This window comes from Rattus rattus, chromosome 7, assembly GCF_011064425.1.
Source record: "Rattus rattus isolate New Zealand chromosome 7, Rrattus_CSIRO_v1, whole genome shotgun sequence".
NCBI classification, from domain to species: Eukaryota; Metazoa; Chordata; class Mammalia; order Rodentia; family Muridae; genus Rattus; species Rattus rattus.
Genome location: NC_046160.1, coordinates 86,477,969 through 86,498,227, shown reverse-complemented (window position 1 = coordinate 86,498,227; position 20,259 = coordinate 86,477,969). Strand labels below are relative to the sequence as shown.

General features: G+C 42.9%; 1 protein-coding gene across 1 annotated transcript; it reads left to right on the top strand.

The window, feature by feature from the left end:
- The first annotated feature begins 15,056 nt into the window (after positions 1-15,056).
- Positions 15,057-15,486, top strand: LOC116905764 (60S ribosomal protein L36a-like). Its single transcript, XM_032908731.1, has one exon. The coding sequence runs from the start codon at positions 15,091-15,093 to the stop codon at positions 15,409-15,411; it is 321 nt and encodes a 106-aa protein (XP_032764622.1). The 5' UTR covers positions 15,057-15,090; the 3' UTR covers positions 15,412-15,486.
- The last annotated feature ends 4,773 nt before the right edge of the window (positions 15,487-20,259 follow it).

The following is a 20,259-nucleotide window of genomic DNA, read 5'->3' as shown; positions in this document are numbered from 1 at the left end:
CTGGGTTAGTTAGGGCATGTCCTCTGTATAGCTACTGTCTGTTACATTGTATTGTGGTACTTGCAGGTCTCTCCTCTTAACATGCTCACTGAGAATAGGAATCACGTCTGACACATTGTGAGTGTACAACGCAACTTATCAAATGGTTCTAATTAACTGTCATGCCACACAGATGCTATCCAGCATAATTTTAAACACTGCTCTGCATGACAAATTGAAGCACAGTACTAACTGGTCTGTTAAGAATTATTTCTGTCTGCCAGGAGAGCTGAGTAAACTACTATTCTAAGAAACTACAACTTTTCTGTCCAACAGAAGCCCTACATGGTCCAACTGTTTTCTCACTTGAGGATAAAGGGACCAGAATCCATCAGTGAGAACTGTTGGCTCATGTAAACGCCCTCCTATTTCTAGATGAACAGCATCAGCTTCACCAGAGAGCACTTGAGTCTTTCAGTCCAGTGGCCACCCGAGCATGTGGTTCATCTTTTATTTCTTTTTCCTAGGAGTCCCCTCTAAAGTATCACTATTTATTATTAGTATAACTATCATCACAATATTATCATAACACCCCCCCCCATTGCACCATCACGTGCGTCCCTTGATCTGTGTGCTGCTGATAGATTTCCTCCATGCGTGAGTAGAGTTCACTCCTTAGTCCTTCCTACAAGAAGAGGGACGCCTAGAGGCCACTAGAAGACGGATACTCAGTACCTTATTCCAGAGAGCGGTTGGATTCCTGGGCTTTCCTAGACAGGTCAGAGTGCACTTCGACCTCCCAATCCTTTGGTGCAGCTAACACCGCACGCTTTCCAGTCCTGGGCCTGCTGTGTACTGACCCACCACTGAGGTTGCCTAGGAAACCCGCTCTCCCTCTCGGTCAAGAAGGGGATGAAGAGGGCGGAGAAATCAGCCGCCCATCTTTTTCTGCATCACGTGATGACAACCTACAACCAATAACATAAGCAGGGAAGATCCTCCCCGGCCCCCCGCCCCTTCCGTAAGACCTCCCCTCCCACCTTAGCTATGGCTCCTGGGAGCGGTGGGAGCCGGTCGCTGGCTATTTCTTAGTCTTGGGTGTATCTCTTCTCTTTGTTTCCTTCCGAGGACAGTGACAGTTTGTGGGCTAGGCTGTGGGGACCTGGTCCTGGCATTTTCACAGTGAAAGTTTTGGCACCTGGAGTCTCGAAGTCAGCAGTATTAACTGGTCTTGATCCCCAAGCATGGCGGGGAGCAGTGAGGTCACCGGACGGTTCCCAGACCCGCCCCCTCCCGCAGCTGAGAGTCTCGGTCCCAGCTGCTGCGCAGCTGCGGACGCCCGGTGAGCTCCCCCACCCCCCAAGAGCAAGCGCAAGACCGCGCGCTCAGAACGTCTCCAAGCCACCCTCTCCAAGCAATCCAATCCACCCACACCGGTCTTTTAGTTCTCAGTCAGGCTTTTAAGTGTCTTTTAAATTTGCCAATTCAGGAGGCAATAATTTATTTACAAATAGAGTAGAAGTTAAAGGGACAGGGAGAGAGTGGCTGAGAAAGCTTCCAGCCCTCCACGTTTTTTGACATCCACAACGTTCACTAGAGTTAGCCACTAACCACAGCCATGTTTGTGCCCTTTTAAATGCGGTAGTCGGAACTGACGTGTAAAGTAAAATACACCTCAAAACTTAAATGCTTAGAATGCATAGATGCAATGGAAACGATTTCGTTAATGATTTGTGTATCGATCACATGTTAAACTATTTGGGGGTACGTTGGGTTGAATAAGCTTTTGCTTTGCTTGTTACGTTGAAACTTTGGCTATCAGGACAGTTTATAATTGCTGGGGAGGCTTGCATTGGGTTATTTGGACACGGCCTGTCCTTGCTTGCTGTCTATTGCAAGAGATAAAACGCCGAGACTGGACGCAACTTGAGGTGAAGGTTTATTTGTCTTATATGGTCAGATCACAGTCCTTCACAAAGGAAGTCAGCTCAGCCAGGCACAGTGGAGAAATGCTACGGGCTCCGGTTGCTTTCTTCCACAACCCAGACCACCTGCTCAGGAGTGGCACTGTCCACAGTGGGCTGGGCCCTCTCGTATCAATCACCCTTCAAAATAATGTCCCACAGATATGCCCTCAGGACAATCTGAGAAGGGCAATTCCTCAGTTGAGATTCTGTCATTGTGTCTGGGTTTGTATCAAATTGACAAAACTCTTGACAACACTGCACTAATTTTTATAATTCAGTGGGCTTGTGTTAATATTTATGATAGTTGGGTCCTCTTGCAAAAGAATATCTGTAATGCTTTTCCATCACCGCATGGCTGCTTTGCTCAGCCTAGTTTTAAATTGCTTTCTCAAGAAAAGTTTCACATTATAAATATTTCTATTCAACAGCTGAAGAGTTGGATTCATTCGATGGCTTCGCTGTTTGTAATATAGTCTGTAAACAAATTCACTGAAGAAGTAAATTAATTTTCCCTCTGTATTTTCATTCCACTGAGCACTGTTCCTGTCAGCAACAGACCAAAAGTAAGCTGATTAAACTTTGCGGTTTAAGGGTAAAAGTGATACCAGGTTTTAAAAAAAAAAATCCGATATGTGTTTTATTTTTTACTATTTACTCTCTGAAAATCTAGTTGAACAAGATAGCCTGTGCTTGTAGAAGCTTTCTGTTTAGAATATAAAGATTAAATAGGGGGATAGTTTCTATTTCTAAACTTTAAAGGAATCCCAGCTTAGATCAGTTAGATGAAATTACCTACGGATGCATCGAGATTTTCACTTTGGGGTATCCTGGTTAAGTTTGTCTGTCTGGGTGGTTTTGTTTGTTCTTTTCAACTTAACACAAACTTTAATAGAGGAAATGCCTCCATCCGATTGGCCTGAAGGCAAGTCTGTAGGACATCTTCCTATTAACAATGGATGTGGGAGGGCCCAGGCCACTGTGGGTAGTTCCACCATGGGCAGGTGGTTCTGGATTGTAGAAGAAAGCAACTGAGAGAGCCATGGGGGGCATGGGGGGAGGGGAGCCAGTAAGCCGAGTTTCTTCATGGTTCTGCTGATTCAGACCCTGCCCGAAAGTTCCTTGCTTGATTTTCTGGCTTGACTTCCCTTCACCAATGGAGTCGGAAGACGGAATAAACCCTTTCCTATCTAAATTGCTTTTTGATCATGCTGCTACTCATGGCACTAGAAAACAAACCAGAACTGGAAGAATGTAGTGTTCAGGGATAGGTAGAGGTTATCAGAATACATTGTTTTGTTTTGAAGTATACAAATCTGTTGCAATTTCCCCTACAAGAGAAAGTGCTAGTATGCACTCTATATGTATTATATAAAAAGGGATTGTGTAAGCTCACACAGGATGAGGGCAGCTCCCAGTCTATCTTCAGGAGCCATCCATCTCGTTTGCCGAGACAGGGTCTCTCACTGGAAGCTGGTGCTCCTGGAATTATGGTCTTCTGTCTAGCCAGTGCCCCCGACCCCGGGATGACAGGCAAGCCTCACTACCTAACAGAGGTTTTATTTGGGTTCTGGGCCTTGAAGTCCAGTCCTCATGCTTACACAGCAAGCAGTTTTCCCACTGAGCCATTTCCTCACACCCACCCTTAATGGGAAGAGTGCCCTTTCTCTCTAGGGAAACTCAAGGACTTTACCAGTAGGATGATGTCAGCAGCCTCTATAGGCTCAGAGTAAAAGCCTTCACTGTTTGCCAGATTAAAAGTACTTTGTCCAAAGTACTTTGTAAAAGATTGCTTGTGGGGTTGGGAATTTAGCTCAGTGGTAGAGCGCTTGCCTAGCAAGCATAAGGCCCTGGGTTCGGTCCCCAGCTCGGAAAAAAAGAAAAAAAAAAAAAAAAAAAAAAAAAAGATCGCTTGTTTGTGTCAATACTCCAGATGTCATTTAAAGAGGAAAGGTGCGAGCAGCAGTCAATCTCCTTTTGAGGTTGACTTATGATACCTTTCTATGTATCTGTAAATGGAAGTGAAATCACTGATAGAGCCAAGAGAAGAAGTGGACATACGTCCCCAACTCTAATCCAAAAGCCATCTCCAATAGTTATCACTTGCAAATGAGAATTTAGTTTTCTTCCAGGGAGTCTCACTGGCCAAACAAACTACTCCTAAGGGTAGGCTGTGTGCCCAGGAATAGATGACCAGCAACAAACAAACTTAACGGTATCTTGGGAGGCTCCTGGTCTCATAATGCTGTCAGGGCTTTTCCTCTCCCCTTTTTACTTTACTTTTTATATTATTATTGTTGTTGTTGTTGTTGTTGTTGTTGTTGTTGTTATTTTGCCCCACAGGTTCTTGTCATCCATATTATGGCTTGTAGTTTAGTATTTTTGTGGCATTTTGTGTGAACGAGTAGGGTCTGTGCATCTACATTTGTTTCCTGTGCTTTCTCTTGAGCTCTTTTCCTTCTGTTTGCTTTGTCCTATTCAGATGCGTCCTTGTTTTATCTTATTATATTATACTTTATTGTTGTCCTTAGAAGCCTGTTCATTTACTATTTAGACACATAAAGAGGGTGAATCCAGATGGGAGGGAAGGTGGGGAGAAAAAAGCATAATCAGTGTATATTATTCGAGGAAAAAATCTATTTTCAATAAGAGGAAAAAAGCAAAAGAAAATAGAAGCTTGAATGATGTTACCATTCATTAATTAAAATCTTTTGGATTGACTATTAAATTTACTTATCCAAGAAAGCCACCATTAAGGAAAGAGAACAGCAATGATAACTAATTACAGCTGCGCCTCACTGTCCCATCAAATGTAAGTGGGAAAAATGAAAAGTTTGGGTGTTAATTTGAATTTCACATTTTTATAGACACTTGATCTTCGTCCAAATGACCACTTCCCAGCTAATGATTTCATAGATTGTCTGTAAAAGTTCACTGCCTTGTGCTTGAATTTTACATGTCATAAAAACCCATAAACGGAACACAATTCAAAACTTACTCAAGCAGTAGGAGGAGTAATTACGTGGTACTTACAAAGTCATCATTAAAGGCCTACTTACTAATGTCTACCAATGAATATTCAAATTCTATGAAATGAATACATCAGGACACAGTTAAAAGTTAGAAGCTGTGCTAGGCAAAATTTTAATTAGGTTGACATAATTCTACTTCTACGGTTTCTACCTGAAAGACTTAGGTTTTGGCTATGATTCATAATTAGTGAACAGAAAAAGGAACTTCCGGGTCTCAGATAACTTCATCCCTCCTTTCACCCTTCCCCTTAGGTTTGCATTTCGCTCTAGGCTGCCGTCCAAGGACAATGGATTTAAACCAGAGAGAGGCTTAATCCACTGGAGAGATGACTGTCCCTTGTTGGGGAGAACCCCATCTCTACCTTCTCTGCACTCAGAACTTAGACCAAAAGCCTTGACCATATTCTTAGACCTCAGCGTTTACCAGCCGCATACACAAAGCCCTTCTCCATTTACATTTCTTCCCCAACCGTTGTCTATATCCTACCTCCATCCTAGCCACTGACAAAACCCAAGGATTCGTATTCATGTTAATGCATGTTAACTACATAGAAAATGGGTTTCCTTGTGATATCTTCACACACGTTACATATTGTGTGTGTGTGTGTGTGTGTGTGTGTGTGTGTTGTGTATTTTTCTTTATCTATTGAGTCACTGATGAATATGTAGGCTTATTTTGTAAACTGGCTATTGGGAATAGAGACTTAACAAGCACGGCTAAGCGGATCTAGTGTATGCTGCCTTAATAACCAGGACTGGTATAGCTCAGTCATATGCTAGATCTTTTCTAGTCTTTTGAGGAATCTTTCTACTGATTTCCAGGAGGTTGCACCAATTTACTTTCTATTATCAATGCAAGAGTTCCTGCCTGCCTGAATCCCCTCTAGCTTTTATTTCCTTTGCTTTCTTGATAACAGCCATTTTATTTAACTGGAGCAGGATAAAAAGCCTCAAGGTAGCTTTGATTTGCATTTGTCTGATGGTTAAAAATGTCTAATTTTTTTTTTTGTCAAATGCCTATTGTCTGTCCATACTTTGAGCAATGTCTCAGTTCATTTGTATGTACATTGATGGGATTACTTATTCGTTTGGTCTTAAATTTTAAGTTCTGTTTGTTTGTTTGCTTGTTTGTTCGCTTGCTTGCTTTTGCTTTTTCGACATAGGGTTTTACTGTGCAGCCTTGTCTGTCCTGGATTCTGCTCTGTAGACCAGGCTGATCTCAGACTCACAAAGATCCATCTGACCGTGCCTGAGTGCTGGGATTAAAGGGGTGAACCACTACTGCCCAGCAAAATGTAAGTGCTTTATATATCAAGGATACAGTTCCTCTGTTGGAAGAATGGCTGGAAGGGATTTTCTCTCATCCTTCATGTTGTATTTTAACATTTATTTATCACATATATGCATGCATGTGGAAGTCAGAGGACAACTTTCAAGAGTCAGTTCTCTTCTTCTATCATGGGAATCCTAGGGACTAAACTTAGGTCACTGGATTTGGCAGCATACCCGCCTCTGAGCTAGAAAGTTCTTAACGTGATGCAATGCAATTGAATGCCTCTTATGAGTTTCATACATTTATCTCTTAAATGGTTTTCATATCCATATTTTTATTTATATACATGGTGTTTTGATATAAAATTTATTCTAATCTTTAAATCTCATGCTATCTTACTATATGCCTATGTTTCAATATATACATCCAATTAACTGGTTCTGTATTCTGCATTCTAGACTATAACATACACCAGCCATTGTTGTCTTTTGTTCTTGTTATGTTCCTAGTAATGGGCTCCCAGCTTGATTCCAGTAAACAACACCACAGTGTTCAACCTGTAATTGTTTTCTCAAGGACAATTTCTCTGGGATAAATAGCAGGAATGGAACTCCTAAGCTAAGGTAAGCATTCTTATTTACCAAATATGATCTGGTAACTCCCCAGAATGGCTGTCCCAGACTTCCTTTCTATAGCAGTACTTGGGGAATCTTATTCTTCTTGTTGGGAAAGTTTAAGTGAAAGCAAAATCTCTGGCCAATCCTCCAAAAGTCCTTTCCACAGTATTGGAAGAAGTCATATTAGTGTAAAAGCATCATACCAATGCTGACAGATCTTACAGGCAAGCCACTAAAGAGATTACAATTGCAGGATGACATTATATAACCAAACAGATACAATTCATGGCACACATACTCTAAAAATAAACAGCTTGTTCTCAATTAAGAAAGCTTGGCAAGTACCCTTGTCACACCTTTGGGATAAGCATAAAGTTCATCCTAAATTCTCCTAGTAACTTGCTTGAACCACCTGCATTGACTAAAATGGCTTGAGCTAGAGGAAAAACAAGCCAGCTTCCTAACAGAAGGCAGATGGAGACGCCTCACAGTAATTAGGTCCCAACTGTACCAAGGAAACAAGAGAAGGGAACCATCTCCCTTGAGGATTACATTTAAAAGAGATGCCCCCTAGGTCACGAGAAAGGTCATATGTATACACATAGATAAAGCAAGACAATAAAGAATTTATGATTACAAAAGAAAGTACCTTGAAGGAAACTTGGGGAGCAAGTTCTCTCGCCTTCTATGTCGGGGCATTTCCTCTCCTTACTTGTATTCACACCATCACTCTCATCTTTGCTAAAGACTTGTATCCTGTCTGCCTCTACCATAAGGTCCTGAGCTCTGCGAGGGCATGGACCATCCCTCCCTCATTTGTGACTGAAACCCCAGCATCTGGCTTAGTAGCTGTCAGACAACAAAAAAAAGTACCATTGACTGTATGCTTACCAAGTGATATGCTTATTACTTTATTTAAACCATGTCATATTTACAGGTAATTTTTCTCTCTAAGACATTTCAAGTTTCCTCCACTTTAAACAAACTAAATGCTATATGAAGACTGGGATTTATAAATCTCCAATTAACAACCATGACTTACTACGAGTGTATCTAATCCCCACTCGGCAAGATGAAGGGCTTCAAACTTCTTACTGCTTTCTCACCAGGGCAAGGACTAAGTGAACTCCACTGGCCATTCTTTCTGAGCACTAATCTCACTTACGAATGTTCTTTCCTCATGATCTAACCTCCCTAAAGCCCTTCCTCCTAATTGCCATGGAGTTAGAATTTCAACATAAGAACTTGGGGAGACACAGACATTCTGATCATTGCATTCCACCCCTGGTTCTCCCCAGATGTCGTCATTTTCACACGCCCACCTCCATCCCAACAGCCCCAAAGTCAAGCTTCAACTGAGAGCCAAAGCCAAGAGCCTTCATATTAATCAAGCATAAGCGGATCTCCAGGCAGATTCCTGGTTGGCTGTAGATCTGTAAAATAATTCAAGCAATATCCTCAATGAAAACAATGGGACAGGCACAGGAAGACCTTCTTCCCATTCTGAGAGGGAGGCATAGGAAAGAAGAATAATTAGTCCATACCATTTGTTCCCAAGACTAAACAAGGAAAATATTAAGCTTTCCGGTACAAAATTAACCTTTGGCTTATTGTCCTGTCGTCTAGACACACCAGAGCAAAGGTTAGGCCTCCAGAACTCTGGGTGGCCCAGCTTGGCTGGGTATTGCCCCCATTGTAGCTCTCACAGGTTAAGATTGCACGTGTGTGTTTCTCTCAGGAAGGAGTTGCATGCTGGTGGCTCTGTCAGTCTTCAGTGTGTGGTCCTATGGCTGCCCCTCCCTCCACACATCTTTTGCATCGCCTTGTCCAGGTTCTGTGTAGTTTTAGAGGCACATACTCTACAGACGGTGTGAGCTAGCCCACCTGTTCAACAAATACCACACTGTATTCTCCATGCAGGTGCAGGTGCAGCTTCTGTACACCCTCGACAAGAAAAAGTGGTGTTCTTCCTGTTGTTCTGATGGCTGGGCACAGTAAAGGATGGTGGCAAAGAGAGAAGAATAAAAAAGGAGGTGTACAGGACAGTGTTTATTTAGAGAAAGAGTTGGCAAACTATGGCCTTGGTCTAAGTCCAGCTTGCTCCATGTTTTTGTAAAATGAGTTTGCATCAGAACATAGCTGCACCCATGTATTTACTCACTACAGTGGCAGAGTTGACTAGTTACACAATAGAACCTATTACCTGCAAAGCAGTATTTGCAGAAGCTTCGGCAACATTTTATATCAAATCTCAGCAGCACAGAATGTGGAACAATGGTTATTTCATGGGTTTTAACCAAGACTAACAATTTCAAAGACTTGAATTCAGAGATGTTCCCAGAGTCCTTGATCTGTTGAAGAGCCACTTGCCAGCTTGCTGTTTACTGTCACTGAGTCGAGCACACATCAGTGAACAAGCACAATTCTCTTCCCTCTTGTAGCTGCTATTCTGTTGGGGGAAACTACTTCATTTCCCAACATTTGTTTTCTGCAACGGATTCTCTTTTGCTGGCTTCTAGACTCAGGGTGAGCAGAGAGTTGGCAGAGCCTAGGCAAGGGCCATGCTTGTCATGTTAGATGTGATGGTGAATTTTGGTTGACAACTTGGCTGGATCTGAAAGGAACCAAAACACTCTGGAGAGGGATAGCTTGATCTCAGTATTTGAAAAAGAGAGCCATCCTAAATGTGAGCAGTCCCTCCTAGTGGCAGACAAGATAAAAGGAAGAAGGGAGCTTTTGCTTTTCTGCCTGTTCACCTTAACACTTGCTGGCAAGTTTATCCCATTACCAGCATACATATCTACGTATGTGTATGTGTGTGTGTGTTGTATATGTATGTGGTGTGTGTATGCGTGTGTGTGTGTGTGTGTGGTATGTTTATGTGTGCGTGTGTATGTGTGTGTAGTATATGTATGTGTGTGTTGTATATGTATGTGTGTGGTATGTGTGTGTGTGTGGTATGTGTATGTGTGTGTCTGCGTGTTGTATATGTATTCATGTGGTATGTATGTATGATGTGTGTGTGTTGTGTGGGTGTATGTTGTATATGTATGTGTGTGGTATGTGTGTGTATGTGTGTGTGTATGTTGTATATATATGTGTGTGGTATGTGTGTGTATGTGTGTGTTTGTGTGTGTGTGTGGTATGTGTATATGTGTGTGTTGTATATGTATTCATGTGGTATGTGTGTATGATGTGTGTGTTGTGTGGGTGTATGTTGTATATGTATGTGTGTGGTATGTGTGTGTGTATGTGTGTGTTTGTGTGGGTGTGTGTAGTATATGTATGTGTGTGTTGTATATGTATTCGTGTGGTATATATGTATGATGTGTGTGTGTTGTGTGGGTGTATGTTGTATATGTATGTGGTGTGTGTGTGTGTGTGTGTGTGTGGTATGTGTGTATGTATGTGGTGTGTGTGTGTGGTATGTGTATATGTGTACATGTTGTATATGTATTCATGTGTGTGTGTATGTGTGTATGATGTGTGTGTTGTGTGGGTGTATGTTGTATATGTATGTGTGTGTGTATGTGTGTGTTTGTGTGGGTGTGTGTAGTATATGTATGTGTGTGTTGTATATGTATTCGTGTGGTATATATGTATGATGTGTGTGTGTTGTGTGGGTGTATGTTGTATATGTGGTGTGTGTGTGTGTGTGTGTGTGTGGTATGTGTATATGTGTGTGTATGTAAGTTTCTTTAGAGAACCCTAAGAACCTGGTTGAGGTGAGGAAGATGGAGTGGCATGATTCTAGCAGGGAAGAGCATAAAGGGGACAAATGTTCCCTAAGGGGCATTGTTCTCTGTGTTGAGTTGCATAGTGTCTACCCCCATTCAGAATGTTTTCTTATATGGGGGAAAAAAAAGAACTTTAAACAAAAAAGGTAAATTATTCCTACATAAACATGGCTTAGTAAATTCAGACTTCTCCTGTATACGAAGCTGGCCCTGGACTTGTGACAATCTGCTGGACTCTGCTTCCCCAATTCTAGGCATGAAACACCATGGTGATAAGATAATTAGACACAAGCCAGTTGGGAACAATTTAATATTACATTAGTTTGGGCCCTATCTGAATCTAATGACTGTTGTTTAGACAAAAAGGCCCTGGGCAGCAGACAAATAGAAGAAAGAAAGGTCAAAAATCAGGGATTGGAGGGGACGGCCACAAGTCAGGGGTGACCAGATGGCCGTCTACCAACAGAAGGCAGGGAAAAGACTAAAATTACCAAGAGCCGCTAGAGGGAGCATGATACAGCTAACACTTGATTTGGGACTTCTGGATTCCTGGGAAAACCTAACTTAGGGATAGCACCTTTGAGCAAAAGAAAAGGAGGCCCTTCCTTCTGGGAAAGATCAGGCTGTGTGGGAAACTGCTCAAGCCGGTTACCTCTGCCAGTGTCTGTGGTGTGGTGTTCAGACTGCTCTCCATGGACTATGGCCCTGTCCAAAGTAAATAGGAGGAAGTAGCCATTTTGCTACTTCCCTAAAGCAGGAGAGAGGGAGAAGGGGAGGGGGAGGGGGAGAGAGAGCAAAACACAGGCTGTCAAGGCAGGTCTCGGACTGTTGGCAGATTTCCTGGCCTGCTGAGGCATGGAATACTAGGAGGTACACCTGAGGTGTGCACCTCAGGGTGAGGGGCTGAAGATTCTATTGCCCTTGGTGGAAGGAACAGAGACTTTTGGGCTGGGAACAAATACTTTAGCAAATTGTTTCTGCTAGCTTGTGGCTTTGTTTCCCATGATACTATAACGTATATAAGACCCAAGAGAATTAAACTCGAGGCTGCCACAGTATTGACTGGACCTTTGTCTCTGAGTCTTCTTTTCCATCCTTCCTATGATCATCCTCACTTCCCCCTCTGAGGACTGTTCGACTGCGCACTGGTGGGACCAGTGCAGGAGGTAACTACTGCTAAACTTTTCTGGGTTTTGAATCACTATGGAAACACACTTCTGGGCATGTCTATGAACCAGTGTCCCAAAAAGGTTTCATGAGAAGGGAAGATCTCACCTTGAATATGGGAAATACGTTTTCTTGGACTGGGGAGTCCCAGACCAAGAGATGAGGGCTTCCCATTTGACTGTGGATCTGATTTGACCAGCCAGCTTACCCCAGTGCTTCTTTTCTAAGTTCATTTGTCGGGTGTGTTTCATGGCAATGAGAAAAATAACTAATTAAGGGCCCATCTGGATTTCTACCAACCTAAGATCTTGCATAGGAGAGGCTTAGATCGATGTAGTTGAGCCAGAGGTAAGCCCAGACAAGGTTTACCACACTAGACTCTCAATGGGATTTAGGAGAGAGAGAGAGGGAGTGAAGTTCTAGAAGACCAGAGTCCATGGCTACAAAGCAGACCACTGCTGGGTTGTGATTTGGGCTCCAATCACGTCTTTCACAGTTTCTCTTTCCACAAACACCAGTTTCACTAAGAATTTGTAGCTAATATATGTGCTTTGATATGTGTGCTGTTCTTAATGAAACAGGCAAAGGGGATTAGAACTCTCTTCTACATTAGTCTAGATTGACTTCCTCTAACTCCCAGCGTCTGCCAATCAAATGGCTCCCACTGCATCACAGTTGTGGTCAAGTAGAAGACGGCTCATGACCAGAAATCCCGTCTCACAGGGATGTGTTGAGCTCAGGCACTGCCTCATTCTTCTTAGCAATAGCTTCACCTAGGAAGAGCAGCACGGTATTGTCAAAACAGCCCTGAGGACTGAGTGGCACCTCCAGGCCCTTCGTCCTATCTCTTATTAGTTTTTCCTGCCATTCCTGACGGGAGGCGTGTATGACAGCCCCACGGTACGGTCCCTGGTACGTTCTTTCCTTAGTTCTTAGTACTTTTGGTGTTTCTTAATTCAGCCCTAGTGGTTATGTAATTTGTCTGCAGCCTTCGTTTTGAATGCCTCTATTTTGAATGTTCCATGTCATTAAGAATCTTCCGACTGGGTGGTACAGTTAATGAAAGAAAAGCTCATCCTTGCAGACTTTTAAAATATTGGTGCTTGATTTAATCATAGATTTTCCTTCCATTACCTCTTGCTCTTAGCTTAAGTAATAAGTGCTCATGCTGTCTGGGCCCTAAGCTCAAGTCTCAAGTCAGACTCAAGGGTGAACTGTAAAAACCTGCTTCAAAGTAAGAGTTTATTGATTTTTCAAGTTGACGCTGATATCATTTTGCTTTCTTCTCTATAGAACAGAGAACAACATTCATTAGTTTTTAATTTAGAATTTAACCAGGATGTTCCTAAGTGCTTGCTTAGCATTCTGAAGGACCTAAGTTTTATCCCCTGGTACCACATAGAGGGAACTTTTTTTTTTGAGAAGGATCTCACTAAGTATCTCTGGTTGTCCTGGAACTCATAAACTATATAGATCAGGTTGAGCTTGACTTCACAGAGAGCCACCTGCCTCTGTCTCCTGAGTGCCAGGATCAAAGACGTATGCCATCATGCCTGGCATGGATTTCTTTTTTTTTTTTTTTATTAACTTGAGTATTTCTTATATACATTTCGAGTGTTATTCCCTTTCCCAGTTTCCAGGCAAACATCCCCTCCCCCCTCCCCTTCTTTATGGGTGTTCCTCCCAACCCCTCCCCCATTGCCGCCCTCCTCCCAACAGTCTAGTTCACTGGGGGTTCAGTCTTAGCAGGACCCAGGGCTTCCCCTTCCACTGGTGCTCTTACTAGGATATTCATTGCTACCTATGAGGTCAGAGTCCAGGGTCAGTCCATGTATAGTCTTTAGGTAGTGGCTTAGTCCTGGAAGCTCTGGTTGCTTGGCATTGTTGCCCATATGGGGTCTCGAGCCCCTTCAAGCTCTTCAGTTCTTTCTCTGATTCCTTCAACAGGGTCCTATTCTCAGTTCAGTGGTTTGCTGCTGGCATTCGCCTCTGTATTTGCTGTATTCTGGCTGGGTCTCTCAGGAGCGATCTACATCCGGCTCCTGTCGGTCTGCACTTCTTTGCTTCATCCATCTTGTCTAATTGGGTGGCAGGGATTTCTAATTATAACAACTGTTCTCAAACTTTTGGATCTCCTTATTACTTTTAAAAATTACTGAGAGATTTTATTTAAAATTTGGAAATTTAAAAAGTACATAATGATGATGCAGCTTCTATTAATCTACTCTGGAGGCTGAAGCGAGATCTCTATAATAAATACCATACATGCCAATATAAATAATGTATTTGCATAAAATATCATATTGGCTAAAAGGAAACTTTTACAGTTCTGAAATAATTCTTTTTTAATACGTGCATATGAATTAATTTTTATTTGAGGTAGTTGACTTAAAAAAAGACCATGGTTTATCAAAGTGCATTTGCAGTTAACTTATCTTAACATAAACATAAATCAGCTTTGACTCAGGGCCCTTACGATGTCAGCCACTGCAATCTCAGGGGATTCTGATCTCAAGGGGCACGCAGATGGTACACATGCATATGTGCAGGCAAAAATTCAATAAATATTTTGGTTTATGTTTTAGAAGTAGAGATTCATTTTTAAAATCCTGATGAGTACCTTTGTATGTGCTTGATCTTCCTGGGTGCTGATAACAAAGATAGGTGGAGAGAGTGAAAGAGGGGGAAATCCTTAGAACTTGTCAGTTGCACGTTTACTATGCCCCCACCACGGTAGATAGAATTAGCATGTTTAGTAGGAAGAGTTCAAAGTTTTGAGTTCTATCCAGTTTTAGAATTGACTACTTTTGTAAATCTGAGGAAATTGCTTCACTCCTGTGAGCCCTCCCACATTCTGCTCCAATAGTAATAGCTAGTGAATTCCACCCGAGAACAGGTGGGGGCAGTGGTGGGCTGCGTGAGCAGGGAAGCTGGCAAAATGTCTGCTGCCGGTGGCTGCACTTAAGACCAGAGGGAGAGAACTTCAGGCTAGATCCCAGCGCAGTGGTAGCCCGGAAAACCAGAGCAAACATGAGATTAAGACACACAGAAGCAAACAAAGGCGAGCACAGGAATTAAAGCCAAACGGTCACAAGTGTAAGACTACAGAGAAGAGCCAGGCCAAGGCCTGGATAGTGTATCGGTCCTGCAGAGAAACTAGGCTCTGATTGAGCTCAATGATGAAGATACACACCAAAGTGATGGCTTAGGCCGATAACATAGACCTAACCTTAAAACATAATCTGCGGTTCGTCCCTTTCCTGTTCGCCGTGTGCGGTTGAGGCGGGGATCGTTTTCATCGCAGACACTTCTGCTGCAAAGATGGTCAACGTACCTAAAACCCGAAGGACTTTCTGTAAGAAATGTGGCAAGCACCAGCCTCACAAAGTGACCCAGTATAAGAAGGGCAAGGATTCCCTGTATGCCAAAGGAAAGCGGCGCTACGACCGGAAGCAGAGTGGCTACGGCGGGCAGACAAAGCCAATTTTTCGAAAGAAGGCCAAAACCACAAAGAAGATTGTGCTCAGGCTTGAGTGTGTTGAGCCCAACTGCAGATCTCAGAGGATGCTGGCCATTAAGAGATGCAAGCATTTTGAACTGGGAGGCGACAAGAAGAGAAAGGGTCAAGTGATCCAGTTCTAAAACTTGTGTTTTCTGAGAGGAAAACACTGAAGCAGTAGAAAAATGACCTGCTAGAGAAAAAAGTTATTGTTAATGATTAAAAAAAATAATCTGCACAATGGGATGGGAACCTCGTCCACAATCAGTGCGTCGAGCCAGGATAAAAACAGTGTTCCCCTCTTCTTGAGCCCCCTTTAACCCTCTTCCTCTTATAACAAAAGTGGTTTTTTATTTGTTTGTTTGTTTTTTCTGTAGGTCATCTCCCCTGAGTGACCAACTTCTTGTCTGGTCTGTAATTGGGCATTTCTCTGGCACTCTGTTTTAAAGCTGGACAGATTCCTGGTGAGCTAAGATGAGATGGTCACTCCGCCCTGTGTGAGGGGGGTTCTCAGCTGGGCTAAGTCAGAGGGATGGATGTTGTGAACAGCCAATGGCCGTTGCCTCGCTGAAGGGAACGTAACTGTATGAAGATAAAATGAATCCCAATCCCCCACTGAACAGTTCCATCCAGCTGGGCCCCAGGCCCGTGCTGTAGGAAAGTTGCTGTGGCCTGAGTTAGAAATCCCATTTTCTTCCTAAGTTGAGGCTTTATTTCTGTCATGTGGAGGTCCCAACAGGAAAGGAGTAGAAGAAAAATAATAATCTTTGGTTGATTTTGAGGTCCCTGGAGATGGCTGAGCATGAGCAGCTAGTCTAATATAGGACTAGTTTTGAAGTTACCTGAATCTGTCACCATACAAAGTTGCAACAACCCAAACAACTTGAGCAGGTGACATATAACCATGTCTCTGTCTGTCTCTCTGTCTCTGTCTCTCTGTTTCTCTCTGTTTTCTCTCTCTGTTTCTCTTCTCTCTCTCTCTCTCTCTCTCTCTCTCTCTCTCTCTCTCTCTCTCTCTCTCTCTTCTTGTTTTACTCAATGTTTTCCTAAGGGGGAAACTCTATGGCCACTGCATGCTGTGTGAGCTACCCTCTGAGGGTACAGATTGCAGCAAACGTGCCCACCTCACTGGCCTGAGAATCACCAATTATCAACCTTAAAACCAGCCACGGCAAGAAAGATTCATTTTCACAAAATCATACTGAGGATAACATACATCCTATAGCTCCCACTATATTTCTCAGAATTTGTAGTCTGCCTCAAATTTGACCGTTACTCCTCTAGAAAGGCTTGTAGCTATCATAGACTCTGTTCAGGATCTAGCATTTAAGCTAAGCTTATCTGAGATGGCTAGAACAGCCAAGACATCCAAGACTTGAGTTCTGTGGGTGTCATGGTGGAATGTGCCCACCTCTCCTTGTTCAGATCCAGCTATCAGCACCTTCCAGCTTCTAATTTGTGACAGTGGCATGACTGAAGATGGTTAGTGCTAATTACCAGCATGACAACCTAGATTCATCTAGGAGGTAGTCCTCTGTGCATGTCTGTAGGAGGAGGTAGACCTCTGTGCATGTCTGTAGGAGGAGGTAGACCTCTGTGCATGTCTGTAGGAGGAGGTAGACCTCTGTGCATGTCTGTAGGAGGAGGTAGACCTCTGTGCATGTCTGTAGGAGGAGGTAGACCTCTGTGCATGTCTGTAGGAGGTAGACCTCTGCACATGTCTGTAGGAGGAGATAGTCCTCTGTGCATGTCTGTAGGAGGAGGTTATCTTGATTATATTAATTGAGATGAGCAGACCTGGCCATTGCTGGCATCTTCATCCCATGGCTGGGATTCTGGACTCTGAAAGTAGAGAAAGGAAGCAGAGCAGCAGCATGGTGGACTACACCCTCAGACTGTCAGCCAGAAGAACCTTTCTCTTACATTGTTTTTGTCAAGGTATATTTTTAAACCACAGCAACGGGAGATACTAAGATACTGAGTAACATTGTCTTGTGGTGCCCAGCATGCCTGTACTGATAACATGGATCAGTGAGACTTATCTCAGAGACTGTAGACACCACCATTGTGTAAGAGCTTCTGTTTCATGGTGATGTACACAGGGAGGAGAGAGAGAGAGAGAGAGAGAGAGAGAGAGAGAGAGAGAGAGAGAGAGAGAGAGAGAGAGAGAGAGACCAGAATATGGACAGAAAGTGATGTAGGTATCTGAGAAGTGTGAGGAAGACTTAGAAGTAAAAGGAGGCTGAATTAGAAGAATAAGTCACAATCAGTGATGCCGTATTTGATAAAGAAACAAGGATAAGTAAGGTTAGAGAGCTGAATCAGAACCACTTATTTTATAGGAAAAAGTATAGTTCTAACCAAGACCAAGGATATCTCAAAACTCAGAAGTTCCTGAGGAAATCTTGACTTTATCTCAGGGCATCCTTCAAAGGAGGTAGGCTGAGGATTCTGATGTGACTGCTTAGTATCTTCTTCTTGGGGAGGGGTCAGTCTCTTCTCATAAATTCAGTTTTCATATGCTAAGCATCTGCTGTATTCCAGTCACCTCTGTGTAATATGCATGCAAATTATAAGACAACATGGTAGTTTGAATCCCCAGATTGTACATGGTGTATCTCCCATAAGTGTTTGAACACTTAGTTCCGGCTGGTGATGCTGCTCTCTGAAAGGTTGTAAGATCTTTAGGAGGATGAACTTCGATGGAGAATGTGGGTCACTGGGGTGACATTTTATGTCCTGACCAAGCTTTCTTGTTTTGTTGGTTTCCAGACTGCAGATACATCATGACCAGCCAGCCTCATGATTCCAAACCACGATGGAATGGATCCTTTTCAACTCTAAGCCGGAGCAAACGCTTTCTTCCTGGAATTGTTTCTTGACTGGTATTGTGTCGGCAGTGTGAAAAGCAGATAATACAAATAGGTCAAATAGGCCAAAATAGCAGCCAACATGTAGCAATCTTCCCAATCTTATTTTCATAGCAATCCCTTTACAACAGGGCCTGCTTCTCCTGCCCCATGCTACTTTCTTAGCACTTTGTAGCCAACTCAGGGGATTCACTGTCTGTGGATTCCTGGGCATTGATTTGTTTGATATTTATCTGTTCAGCTTACAATTATTTTGCATTTTTGTTCATGTCAGAGTTTCTCTTGAAACCTTACAGCCATTCATCCTTATGTGTCATGCTCAGCTGCGTTTACTTCTCAGATGATTTAGCTCTCAGCAGCTCAACTTTCTGCAACTCAATGAAAATGCCTTGCAGGAGTGGTTGGAATTGCCAATTCAGCTTTAGGTAAACCAATAATTCAGTGTGTGTGTGTGTGTGTGTGTGTGTGTGTGTGTGTGTGTGTGTGTGATGTGTGTATTTGTGAGTGTGCATTCATCTGTGTGAGTGTGGGTATCTATATGCTACACCACGTATATGAAGGTCGAAGGATCACTTAGACATAAGTTCTCACCTTCCACCCTTTTTGAGACAGGATTTCTTTGTCATCCGCCAGTGTGAGCAATGCCTACACAGCCTGTGAGCCTCCAGAGACTCTCCTGTCTTCCCATTTTTCTCTAGGGTTTCTGGGGTTCCAGATGCATGCTGCCACATCTGGCTTTACACGGGTTCTGGAGATCCAGACTCGGGTCCTCGTGCTTGTGTGGCAAGACTTTTATCTACTGTGCTACCCTCACAAGGCAATATTGAATACTGATTAAAGTAATTGTGATGAGATAGTGATTATTTTACACTTAGGATGATTTAGAGCTATCAATCAAGTACGTAGACTGTGTGTGAGGCATTGCGCTGATATATTATGTAACATTAGTAATATTTGCTAAATGCTCAGACAGGCTGTGGGCTTTGTCTTATTACCTCACTCAGCCCTCACAACAGTCCTGTGGAGAACACATTATTCTGGTTTCGAAATGAGACTCTGAAGCACAAGCACATGCCTGGACTCAGAGCTAGTACCTAAATTTGAGCATCCCTATGAATTATCTTGTGTGGCCTTCATAGCTGTCCTAAGAGGTCTACGTTACAAATAATCTGTAACAGGCTGCTGTCATTGTAGATAGTGTTAGAATCTAAGGCTTTGAGAAGGCTGTCACTGACTTATATCTGTAACCGAATAGGGCAGCTCCAAGACAGATGCTTATCCTCGATTACTGTAGTGAACACAGTGACCAAAAGCAAGCCAGGAGAAAGGCTTTATCTCATCTTAGAGCTACACTCCATCATGAAGGAAAGTCAAGGTGAGGACCCAAGGCAAGAACTTGGAGGCAGGAACTGAAGTAGAGGCCATGGAGGAACACGAGGCTGGCTTGCTTCTTGTGGCTCACTCAGCTTGTTTTCTTTTACAGTCCAGGTTCACTTGCTAAGGTGTAACACTGCCCACAGTGGGCTGGGCCCAACCACATCAATCAGTAATGAAGAAAATGCCCCATAGACTTGTCTATATAGGCCAGTCTGATGAAGGCATTTTCTCAGCTGAAGTTCCCTTCTTTCAAGTAACTTTAGCTTGTGTCAAGTTGACAAAAAAAAAAAAAAAAAAAAAAACCCAAAACCAAAAACAACAAAAAAAACCCCCAGAGGTAACCAGCAGAACAGACAACTAACTATTCATTGACGCTTCTAGCACATAAAATTCACAGATTTTGGTATGGTCCTATGTGCTCTTTGATAGCAGTCATTAAATTGAATATATTCTATAATTATTATGAAGCATATGGAATTATAAATACAGCCCACCTCTGAGCCTTATAGCAATATGTTCACCAACTGGCACTGTGTTCTCAGGCTCCTGCTAGGTCATTTCAGTCTCTGGGTTAGATGTGTCTACAGGCTAAATTTGGATGGAAAGAAGAGAAAGGAAGAAATTCCTCTTTGGGCTAGCCTACGTCCCCAAAGCTCCAGTGGTACGAAATTTCTTAATGTGCTTGTGAGGTCTGACAATGAGGCCCTATAATTTAAAAAATAATCTACTCTCTTGGAAGATGGG